General features: G+C 40.6%; 1 protein-coding gene across 2 annotated transcripts in view; it reads right to left on the bottom strand.

Annotated features, from left to right (window-relative positions):
• Positions 1-12,944, bottom strand: part of CRMP1 (collapsin response mediator protein 1) — a 50,549-nt gene continuing 37,605 nt past the window's right edge. For both annotated transcript variants that reach the window (XM_030493328.1, XM_030493329.1), the window contains exons 9-14: positions 12,651-12,807; positions 8,534-8,675; positions 6,770-6,940; positions 5,349-5,528; positions 2,731-2,896; positions 1-1,011 (exon numbers count right to left, since the gene is read on the bottom strand). In XM_030493328.1, the coding sequence (XP_030349188.1) occupies positions 920-1,011; positions 2,731-2,896; positions 5,349-5,528; positions 6,770-6,940; positions 8,534-8,675; positions 12,651-12,807 (908 nt within the window). In that variant the 3' untranslated portion in view covers positions 1-919. The remainder of the gene's footprint in view (positions 1,012-2,730; positions 2,897-5,348; positions 5,529-6,769; positions 6,941-8,533; positions 8,676-12,650; positions 12,808-12,944) is intronic.

Here is a 12,944-nt window from a genome sequence, read left to right as displayed (position 1 = left end):
TCAATTCATTTCCTTTATTTCACAAGCTTTGAATTCAGAAATTGAACCACGACTAGTAGATCTTGATACGGTAGAGTAAGTAAAAATGCATGTGATTACAAAGGAAAAACTTTGTACAAAAAACTTTAAAAATCCGACGGCAACTTGGATTATCTGTAAGTACCAAAAATCTCATGCAGAAGGAGAGCACTACTGCCCAGATGGAGATATCCCTGCAGGGGTGGCAATGGCATTGGTGTGTGTAAATTATGGCTCTGTCTAAAATGGAAACAAGAAGGACACAGACTCGGAACATACCGAGTGGGAACAGACAAGTGCTACAGAGACCATTTGTCATTACGTGTCCCGATGATTTTCTGTGTCTGAGAAGTGCTTCTTGGGTTTATAATAAATTAAAGATGAAACAGAAGCTGCCTATACTACTCTACTGCATACTTTCAAGATGGCCATTTTCTTCCTTCAGAAGTGTTTTTGGTGACGTTTCTCAAATACGGACATTAGTCTTGGCATTGTGTCTACTCAATTATTGGCAACGTGTTCTAAAGGGACTCACTCACAGAATGCAACTTGCATAAATAACTCAGTAACATGCATTAACTACTCTAATACAGCGAAAGGGTGCAAAGAAACCATCATTCAGTTACGAGACGAAGCTAAAACCTGTAGTCACTAAAGTGGCAATGGAAGCACCATGCTTTAAGGTGACTATGGCATGAAAGCACAATTGTGAGGCAAGTAGTTCCAAGCAAACACCACACTATTTTCACCTCTTCCTATACAAAAAAAAAAAAAAAAAAAGACATTTCATTTTTTATTTCCATTAGTACCAAATAAAACTGTGGGTTTGATAACACAGATATTGAAGGGAACGGACATTATTCCCATAATCCTTCATCCTCGTGTTTCTGTCCATCATTTTTCAGCCAAGACTGGTAATATTAGAGCGACCACCAGGAGGTGCCACGATGCGGTGGCCAGTGCGGCGTGGGTTGTTGTCATCTATCTGAGCTCCTGCAACCACAGAAAATGAGGACACAAAGCTATGAAAAGGAAGAAACCATCAGCAGCGAGATTTTACCTGTCTAATTCCAGCTATGCTTCCCTCACATCACCACCAGCTGGTTTCTCTTGATCCAGATCCCTGACTGAAGTGCTACACAGACCTTCAAGGCACATTTCTGCTCTTAGCTCCAGTTGTCTCTAATGAGAAGTATGGGATTAAGTGTTTAGGAACAGACTGATGCTCACTCCACACGGGGAATTGTTTCCAACTGACTTGAAGAAGAGCCCATGCAGGGGTGACACCCTGCAGACCGGGTTCCCTTAGCAAGATCAAACCCTGAGAGAAAATACTGTTGTAACTACAAAAATCCCCAAAACCATACATGTGCAGAGTGGATTTTTCAAACCTGCCTCATTGTTTTAGAATATTTGTCCCCACTGAGTCCATGGGTCAACAGTACAGTAAATCTGGTGTTAGCAGTCATAAATCCGTGAAGAAAGGAGCACTGAGCTGTTGCAAACTCACACTTACTTCAAACCACATTTTAAAATGTTGAGAGGTTAAACTTAAGGTGACAGCAAACTTTCTGCCAGGCTGAATATCATCTGATCACACTCAGCAATGTAAGACTACCATAAAAATGTAGGATCATTTTAAATGCTATCATAGCCTGTGGTTCTGCTTAATTTTACAAGAACACAGTAAAATGTGCATTTAATTTGGATCAAATTCATACCACTAGATGCCTTGGTACCACCGAGAGGCAGCAGTGGACTGTGAAACCAAAGCTTCAGATGTTTATGAAAATCCTACGTATCGGTGATTGTTATGAGAGGTTGTATTTCTAAGCACTTTTCTTTCTTTATATAGCTTCACATCTCTGTATATGCTCACAATGGCCCCAAGTGTATGGGCAAAAATATAATTCAACTCACTAAAAGGGTTTTTAAAATATTTGCTCTCCTTGGGCTTTCTTCCAGAAGTTGCATTTAGTTTCTAAAGACAGGATCTGTAAGGGAGAAAAACACCATTGGCTCCCATAGGGGAGAAAATCCAGTGACTTTCATAACATCCTAAGAAGCCACTTATTTACCAATTGGGCTGTAGACTTTTGAAGGATAAGCATTTGACACACTTGTAATTGTCTTCAGATGACAAGAATTATTTCCAACAACCCCAAAGGATGATTTTCCAGTCTGTTTCCTGTGTTTTGGGCACCAAGAGCAAAGAGGACAAGAAATACTCTAATCTGCATATGAATGGCTTCTGCACATGGTTTGCTGACCATGGACAAGGACAGTTGAGGCTTCCACGTCCAGCAGTTTCTGGTGATGCAGCAAGAAAGAAATCTGAGGTATCTGAGCCGCATGGGTTGCACCAGACCCAAGTCCCATCAGCTGTACTTGACACCAAGGGGCCTCAGTCACATCAACCAGAGACCTCAGCTAGCTGTAATGGGCCAGGTAAATAATATTAAAAGACTGCATGCAGAGAAAAATTTTAGATTGCAAACATTTTGAATATCTGGCAATTTGTAAAATATTCCTAGGGAAAGAATGTAAAAAACCATATATATGTATGTACACATATATATGTAAGTATATGCATGTATATGTATATATGTAATACTTTCGTATCTGATTGAAGAAGTAATTATACTTGAAATTTATCACCAATAATCCATACTCATAGCTTTAAAACATTCCTGATGAGTCAGACTGACTTACCTGATAAGCTAAAATTGGATTGATGGAGGTTTCTGATTGGTGGGGGCTGGTTTTTGGCAGGGGAGCATTTAGTTGAAGGTGCAGGAGTTGCGTATTTTGGCGTAGCTGGGATTTCATACACAGGCCCATCATACATTCCTCTGGAGACTCCTTGCAGTCCTCCCACCTAGATCAAGAGGAGGATAAAAAAAATCCCAGATACTGAATGCTCTGATAATGCTCGCTAATGAGCACAGACCTATATTCTGAATTAACACACATATATACTCTCATCAAGGCTACAGTCTGCTTTATATATAAAGGAAATTACAAACCTTCCTCTCTCCATTTTTACATATATATATATATAAAAACTATAAGAGAGATCCTTATTAGGCTCTCTTCACAGTCAATGGGGAGAAATGGGATATAAAATAACAGCAGGGGCTGACCCAAGATGTTTATTTTAATTAAGACCAGTTACCATCACCTCTTCTCTCTCCATTCTGAGGCTCTTAAGCAGGGTTGGTTCAGCTGCTGAACCCCACTGGGATTGTTGCAAGACCAATATCCACTATACTGACTGCAGCAATTTCACTCCTCCCCTTCAGGTATCTCTTTATCTTTATTAGAACTCATTGAAAAGTGGTGGCAATTTTTTAATTAAAATTTCAAAAGTTTCTCTTCCTTGCCATCAACTAGAAAAGCAATTATATGCTAGAATGTGGCATGGGACTATTTGTCAATAGAGTACCTATCATTTGAGTTCTGGTTTCAGTTTGAGGTCTCTAGATTTTATCTCTGCACAGTTCTTACAAGGAATATGAGATAAGACAATCGAAACAGCCTCATTGACCTTAAAATCACAGGAATCTAGGAAATAATATTCAGGAAGAGCCTGAAGCCATTGAATCAAAGAATCCAAAGCTCATCAAAAAGATAAGAAATCTGTGGCTTATTACTGATTTAGATCAGATAAGATTATTGTTTCAAAGCCATTTCCCCAACAGGTTAACAGTGAAATTAAAATACTGTATAGAAGACACTATTCACAGGGGTTTGATCCAGCGCTTGCAGAAATCAAAGCATTTTCCTTGCTTTCAGTAACAGGGACATCAGGCTCAGAAAAGCCATCATCTCACAGGCTGAGCCAAAACTAATGCCCAGAAGAGAGCAGCTGCCAGTCACAGCAATGAATCCATCTTCCAGGGACCCACAAAGGCAGGAATTTATACTGCTATCCCTGCTCCAGGGATAAATTTATCCTGCTATCTTCTGATTGCAGCTTTGCAGCCCCTTGTTTGACATGTTTTTTCTATATTCCTTTGTCATGCACTGACATACTCATATGGTGGCTATGACCATCACTGGTTTTATTCTATTTCCAATCAGTAAGATTTGATAGCGGGAAAATAAACATGGACATGAAATCTGCTCTCCCTTCCTCTTGGCAGGCAGCAGAGGGAGCTGCAAGAGCAAAAATATCAGTTGCTTTCCACATCCTTTCCTAAGCATCAAAGGTCTTTCCAAAAATCCAGGCCCATTTTCAAGTCCCAGGTTACTTAGCCCAGTAACTTTTGTTCAGACTCCTGTTGCAAGGAGTCTCAGATACTTGTTTTTCAAGTGCTGTTTTCAGTATGTGAATGACATTATCACTGATTCATACAGCACTCCACATGCTAAACCCCTTGAGAGGTGAGTGTGAAGAGAAGGCCCATGTCATCTAAGTAGACAATGTAAAAAAAGTGCAGTACTGATTGGCATTTTGCAAAACTTTTGCAGATGCATTTGATTTTTACAGTGCTTTGTCTTATTAGAAGTGCAGACCTTTCATATCCCACAGCTTGACCAAATTTGTATGACAAATAATGAATAATAAAAGCTTCTTGGAGACTTAATCTCAGCTGCCATCCTCACAGGCTATGATACATGCTTGGTTGAAGAAAACAGTTTTAGTCAACTTGCCTTGTTACCTGTACTCACGCAGTAACTTGCTCAGAGGCAAGAAGCAATTTCCAAATAACCCCAAACTAGTGCCAAGATAACTGGTTTTCAACAGAGGAGCACTGACGTAATTCAAAACCTGAAGTGATCCAGTCCTAATCTTGGTCATTTCCCAAGCTTTTTATTAAGCACAAGAGAATAGTTTTCTGAGCTGCAAATGCTGCTAATACTCAGCTCAGCAAATACACCAACAGTTCAGATATAATAAGCATCTCTGGCTTACATGCTTTTCTTCTCTGCAGCGTGGAAGTTCAGTATGCAAAGCTTAGTAAAAATGTACAATTCTGTTTTTTCTTCTGGCTAACCCTCCTCCCAAAGAAGCTTTATCTTTTTCCTGAATGTTAATTAGAAGTAAATTCCATCACTATTCCACCTCCCTTCAGAAGCCTGCACAGCTGGACATAAGGCAATTATGCCTAACTAGCAATTATATTCTTTATCCACTGAAGCTCATGGTGTTCAGTTACATCAGTTCACACTTGCAGAAGAACTAATTTTGTGATTGTTTTTTGAACAAGTCATATATATTACATCTGATATGGACTAATATTAGTACAATAATATTAAAATACATGTGCTACTGTGGTCCCAAGAGGGTATGCTAGGAAACAAGATTAAATAATATCTGATGTTACCTTATTCCTGATTTTGATGCGCTGGTAAAGATACTCAGGGAAAGGTTTGCGAGGGATGAAGCGGCCCATTCCCTTATTTACGTGCAGATTTCCATCTTCATACACAATCTTCCCTTGGCTTATGACCACGAGTGGGGCACCATGGCACTCCATTCCTTCAAAGATGTTGTACTCAACAGCCTGAGGATCAACCAACATATTCACTGCAAGTTCAGTACATCTCTTTAATTAGTAACTTATAACCTGTATTTGTAGTCACAGTTTTAGACAACTGCCATTAAGATGTGTATAAAATTGCTTTGTCTGAAGGAAAAACAGTGCATTTAGATATAAAACTATTTTAAAGAAGCTCTCTGATCAGACTTCCCTAGATCAGACTTTTCCTTTCCATCTCCCACTTTCTACCAAGGCTTTATCTCATTTGCTTTTAAGGACTTTCCATATTTATCCAGAGCCTTTAGAAGTACAATAGCCTTAATAAGAGGAAAATTGTGACTCAGCTGCCGGATACCCAGAGGACATGGTCCCACCAGGCATCAGCTGTGACTATGTAAGGAAATTTCAAGGAGCCGGCACACATATTTCTGCCTGAAAAAGCCCAGAAAGGACCAGAAAAGCCTGAATCTAAATGGGAATGGCTGTCAAAGAGCAGGTAATTATTACTTTCGTGAAAATACAGAGATATCCCAAGACAGAGAAATAGAAATTGAATCACCTGAACTTACGTTTTAAAGGTTTCTAAAGGTTTTTGCCTTTTTAATATAAAGCACATTACTGGCTTTCCAGTAAAGCTTTTAGAAGAATTCCCCAATATAAAATACCAAAGCACTGCACAGTAAGATAACAACTTTGAGATAGGCAACGCATAAGATAAAACCTGTCGCAGTTAAAATTGAAGCGACTATGAGTCACTGGTACTCTGCACTAAGGGTAAAGCAGTATGCAACAAAGCTTGGGAATGAAATAGAAAATCCCAGCCCTGAGGCTGATCTGAGCTGTATTATCAAAATATTTAATCATCTCTCATAGTTTATAATATCATTGATTTAATCATGCAATTTATAATATCAGGTTCTTTTCAGGTAAGCAAAAAAGATGTGCAGTGGTTTTAAATTTATCATCACAGCTTTACTAACCTCAGCTGCAGAGCAGCGGATTCACACCTAGTTTCAAGCCACAAACATGCAAAACACAGTGCAATGCTATGTGCGAAGAAAAAGAAATCCTTCCTGATCCCAGTGCTTCCACTGCAAGAATTCAGTACTTTCATTTCCTGAAATATTTACCGATTCCAGAACAGGAGCAGGTAGTTACCTCACTCCTCTATATCCCATGCATTTGGTGTTTACCTAAGTTAGATCAACAGCTGAAAAGCAACAGTGACATTTCTTTTTTCTTGCTGGTTTTCCTTTCCTCCTTACCGATTTATGGCTTTTAGCTGTTATAGTCTTCACCTTATCAGGGTCCCAAATAACAACATCAGCATCTGATCCGACAGCAATCCGGCCTTTTCTTGGATACAGATTAAAGATTTTGGCAGCATTGGTGCTGGTGACAGCTACAAACTGGCTCTCGTCCATCTTGCCCGTGGCCTAAAAAGAATGTGATTTGAGCAAAACACACTTAACTACTCAAGAGTCCTGGATAGTCAGGAAGATACTGGAAAGCATGTAGTTCACATATATGATGATGCTGCATGAAACATATTTTATCAAGCAGGACTTTATACAAGGCACATTACTTGAGAGTTTCAAATAAATGAATGTGTTACTCCTGGCATCCCAAAGAACAGCCAATAAAACCTTAATGCAGATGATACCACCAGGTTGCTCACTTAGCTAAGGTCCTTTTCTCTACACACTGATGCCCAAGCATGTTTTATTGCTAGTCCTAGTAATTTACATTTAAATGTTTTAATCATTTTAAAACAGAGAAACATATATGGAGATTACTAGATTAAATAAAAGATCAAGATTCAGACTCTTTTAGAAACATTTCTTGCAAATTAAGTCCATTCTACTATTATTATTACCAAACCTATACATCTAAGTAATACAACCCAGTCCTTGCCTGGAGAAATGTCACGAACTATTGAACTTTCTATACAGTCAGTGATGGCTTAACAGCAGCTGTACACAACAGCATTTTGATTTTCTCAGTAGAGTATTTCAAGGTGTCTTCCCTGGCAATAAGCAAGAACAAAGAACAGTGCCAAACTTTTCAATATTAAACAACGGTTCTTTCCTCCTGGTAGAACATCAGATCTGCAAAATATAAGCTACTCAGTGGTGCAGGACTGAATGTTACACCTGTAAATCACATGCAGAAGCCCTCTCTACAGCTCCTTTCCCTTGTGGGAGTAACAAAGGAGAAATATCACCAGCTGGCTGCACTTTGCTTGTTTCCCTGCTTTGCTCCTTTATCTGAAGCTGCTTCTATACTTGGAATCTCAATAGCTGAAGAAAGTGGTTATTAAACACAGTCTAGGAGAAGTGCTCATGACAGCATTGTAAACACCACCACTTCCCAGTTTGCAATATGCATTAGAGTGCAATGCAATGTAAGGTAATGAGCGCATGTGTAATGTGTGAGTGTGTGTGCATGGGTGTGTATGTGAAGACAGACAATGGAGGGAGAACATCATTAGATGTTAGGATCCATGGAACCATCAAAAAATTGCTAACTTTTACCAGCATCCCACTGCATAATATGCCAGCATGAATTACATGCAATGTTCCCCTTCAAAGCACTTTATCGTCTAGCCTCGGGCTCAGCTGCCATCCATTTGTAATTTCTCAAAAATGATGAGACACTTCCCGAATTCAAACAATCCATTCATCACATTTATATGGGGTTCACTTGAAAGTCATTAGACTGCTCCAGATCCAACATCTCTGAGAAGCATCCACTCTGACACAGCCAGAAAATGGAGTAGTGGAGTCTGTGAAGCCTCAGGTCTAATAAAAAATGATGGTGTTGCAGTATCAGAAGTAAAACACAGACTTGAGTTTATAAAACTGGAGAAGGTTTTGAAATAAGCAATTCACCTTGTAGTGGCACTCCCTCAGGGAATTCTCAGAAACATATCAGAAAGTCACTTAAGTACTGGCCAAGAGTCTCCCGGCTTTCATTATTCAGCCAACACTCAATTTCTTTTTAGTCCATAAAAGTAAGCAATTACTTACTACAGCCTTGTCCCAGACAACAGTCATTCTCTCCTCAATTCCATTGACCCCTTCAGGAATCATAGTGAAGTTGTCCTTTCCAATGGCTTTCTGGGCAGTGCTATATGGGCAGTGTCCACTTCCCGTCACCTGCAGGTCCCCACTGTGGAGTTAACACACAGAAGTTTAAACCGTGCCTCAGCAAGGTTACCTTGGTCTCAGACTGGCCGCGAATGGACCTTTCAAGCCGGCACACCAGAGGCATATGCTGTAAATCACGTCAGCAGCCTTTACAATGTTGGCTACAGATCACCGAATAGCGACAATGGCATGGACATCTCCACTTTCCCCCAGGAGCACCCTGAACTCCCAGATTACAGCTCCTCCAGTTTCAGGCTGCTTATCGACAGAGATCAGGCACAAGCCCACTAACCAGGACAGAGGATTACTCTAGGATTAAGGAAATGATCAGAAGCTTGTATGAAATGTCTGCCACTCTCAAGATAAATTAATTCACAACCATGTTGAAAAAATAATGGCAAATTTTACAGTGCAAAGTCATAAGCACCAAGCTTGTTTCCCTGAATTTCTCCTTTTGCAATTCTTTCATATTTCTTGTCTAACCTTCCAAACCAGAACCATGAAGGTGTTTTATCAGGCAATCTTCTAATTAAACAAAGCAAGGCATAGTCAAAGTCAAACATGTGCTCTGGATTTATCTAACTTAAAGGTCTGACACAGAAAAAGGAATGGACTAAAACACAAAAAGGACTACCAAATAATAATGTTTTTATTTAAGAAATATTTTTTTTCAGCCTTGAGAAATTTTTTTTGCAGAGAGCAGAGCTGGATCACAGCTACTCCCGGGGACAAGGAGGAAGAAAATAACCAATATACAGAACCTTGCAAAAACAGAAAGACAAAAAAGCAGATAGGTTCTCCAATATCCACAGGAAACAGATGATAATTTTAGGTCTTGATCAAGCTTACAGGAGTCAAGCACATTAAAATACACAATGATTTCCCTTCCATCAGTCCAGAACGTGATGTCCCCAGGAGCCTGTCATCCTTTTCTTTAATTGATTATGTAAGTCCCAGCTCTGAAGCATCTGAATGATTCTGGTCCTCACATTTAGATTCCAGCAAGCTAACAAATAGCCAAGTACAGAGGGAAAAAGGGTCACACATCAGCAATTCTAATGCAATTTTCAGGGCTGCCAGCCCTAATGATTGCTGACAGAGAAGAACCTTTGGCCTCTTTTCTGGTTCTTCACCATGCTCGCATCCATCCATCCAGTTTTTAGCAGAAGCCAAACCCGTGTATCTAACAGTGAAAAGACAGCTATGTTTTAGCTATTCCTGATTATTAATGACTGTCTGGTGTTACTCCACAGGATTAAACCAAATCCATCAGTTAAACGTTCATTTATTCTAACACAACAATCAACACAGAAGATAGATTGAAATTCTATTTCTTTGTTTTCGTTGCTCTTCTGCCAGCTAAGCTTCTATGCCTTACCCTCTCCCTCTTTTCTGCACTCGGATGAATACAGCCATGAATGTCACAGCCAGGCCCTGTATCCTTTCCCTAAGGTTATGTCGCACTTCTTACACCATACTATTAATTCCTATACTTGAAAGATAAAAAGAAGTTGCTTCTTCTGAACTCCGCATTCCCTCTCCTCTGACATTTAATGACATGCACTGCACTTCCCAGTGTAATCAATAGGCGGCTTCTGAAACTGAAGAATCTCACTGGAGAGCTGGCCAACACCTCCTGGTTAACGACTCGGGCACTCCTACTGTCTAGATATATTCTACTGTCAAATGGGCGGTGAGCATCAGATCAACTGAAAAGCTGAGAAACAAGAAGGAGATCACCACAGAAAACATCTCCAAAAGACAGAGTGGTGGGAATTAACAGCAGACATAGGAGTATCTTTAAACACCACATCAATATCCCACCATCTTACTCTTCACCATAAACAAAGCTTTCATGGTAGGTTACATCTTTCATGAAGCACCAAGATTTCACATTTCTAGTTCAGAAGAGATGACATATTACAGCAGCAATAACAGCGCTACAGCATGGAAGATGAAAGGTACCTCAGATGCATGGCCCACTGTCTTGGTTTCAGCTCAGATAAGAGTTAATTTTCTTCCTAGTAGCTGGTGCAGTGCTGTTTTGGCTTCAGTTTGGGAACAATGCTGACAACACACTGATGTTTTAGTTGTTGCTGAGCAGCGCTTACCCTGACCAAGGACTTTTCAGTCTCATGCTCTGCCATTCAGGAGGGACACAAGAAGCCAGGAGAGAGAAGAGACAGGACACTGACTCAAACTAGCCAAAGGGGTATTCCATACCACAGCACGTCATGCTCAGTGTATAAACTGGGGGCAGTTGGCTGGAAGGGATTGATCGCTGCCCAGGTCAGGCTGGGTATCGGTCAGCGGGTGGTGAGCAATTGTGTTGTGCATCTCCTGGGTTTCTTGGGGTTTATTCCTCTCTCTCATTTTGTTAGTCCCCTTTTCATTACTGCTACTACTACTAGTATTATTGTTGTTGTTACTATTATTAATATCATTATATTTGTCTCTATTTCAATTATTGAAGTGTTCTTATCTCAACCCACAGGTTTTACCTTCTTCCAGTTCTCCTCCCCATCCCACCAGAGTCAGGGGGGTGAGCAAGCAGCTCTGTGGTACTTAGTTGCTGGCTGGGGTTAAACCATGACACCCACAGATGAAAGAAGGACCAAATCTCATAAGGCAAATCCAGTCTGCAAACCAACCCCATGAGACATGTTGGATCTTTACACATTCAGCTCTTCCCTGAAAAATCAACACTTTCTGTGGAAAACAGCACAAGCACTAGGCTGCGTATTTGCATGCTTGGAGGATAATGAAAACTTCTGTGACCCCTCAGTTTGTCTTTCTGATGTTAATTTTTAAAAAGTCATTATTTGGATTCCAGTTCTAAAAATTCTCTTGCTATTTTAGCTAATCTGTTTTGACCCACATACTATTATTTTGCGACTCTCTTCTAGAAAACACATAGTCTGAGAGTACAGAGCCAAACATTTTGATACACGTTCACATATGCTGGCTAAGACCCTTACCCTTACACAATGAGCTTCACTCCTGACAGTACTGATAGTGACAGATCAGACCAGAAAAGCAATTTTTCTTCCTTGTCCTTATTTTAAGGAACAAAAAGTTCAATTATGGAAAATCACTTCTGCCATCAGACTGTCACAACAGAACAAATTCTTGCACATTCTTTCCAGAATCACATGTTAACTCAGAGCTCAGCTGTGCTTTCATTAGCAGTGTTGTCCATGCAGCATCATCGGGGCAGCTGAGTTAAAACCTGGGTTTGGTGGCCTCCACCTCCTGACACACCATGTGCAAGGAGAGATGCGTGCATACTGAACCAGTGGCACTGATTGATGGCAGCTTCCCATCACACATATGTGCCCATCCACCTAAAGGGCAGCTCTGCCCAAGCAGGGTCCTTAAGCTACCAGTCACGCTGGCACAGCTGGCCATACAGCCTGCCAATCAGTCATGTGCAAAACTAACATGGGAGAAAATGTTTTCTGAAGACTAACAGGTCACTTAGATTCTATTTCTCTGTCTTAGAGCAGCGGAAACCCTAGCAAGGGGAGCCAGCAGGTGAGATGAGTGCCACCATATGGTGTTAAATAAAGTTTCAAGTGGTAAGTTTAGTTCCTTACTCCAGCACTAGTAATCTGTCCTAGTGGGATTTCAGCTGTGAATTTCCATATCATTTCAAAGCAGATGGTCTTTTACTTAAGCTAAAGAAGATCCACAATTGGCCACAGGCAGGAAATACTTCCAGGGATGGGTTTATGGTCCAGACTGCTGGCAAGGCATTCCTGATGTCTTCTTTACAACGTGAGAACAATACTTCTCCCTCTGCTGTCCACATTCTTTTCATCTCTCTAGTGACAACCCTAAACATAGGGCTGTAACCATCCCTGGTTTTCTACCTCCTTTCTCTGCTGCTTCATGTATGAGACTGTCTAAAGGAAACTGAGCTGATCCCTAGATGCTCCATCCCATGTGGCTTTTGCACTTGCCTGTCCATCAGCCTGTAAAAAAAAGAAGGTCTTACCATGCTAAGAGTGAATTTAAATGATCTGGAGTAGTAGGATCAGGGCTCAGAGGTGGCGAGGTCACGAAAGCTGCAGCCTTGGCCCAGTTTTTGCTCCAGTAATGTGTCCCATCTGTCCCCAAGCTGGCAGTGATCGGCTCTCCAAAAACAAGGGGACCTTGGGGAAAGCAAGGATATATAGGAACTGATTACAATCCACTTTCTCTTCACCACATTACACCACTTGCTGCCTGCAGCCATATATAATTTAAACATTGCTACACAGCCAGTGTAGGTCCCAGAAAATTAAGCAGC

Source organism: Strigops habroptila, chromosome 7, assembly GCF_004027225.2.
Source record: "Strigops habroptila isolate Jane chromosome 7, bStrHab1.2.pri, whole genome shotgun sequence".
NCBI lineage: Eukaryota > Metazoa > Chordata > Aves > Psittaciformes > Psittacidae > Strigops > Strigops habroptila.
The sequence above is the reverse complement of the archived record's forward strand: the minus strand, read 5'-3'. Positions and strand labels throughout refer to the sequence as shown.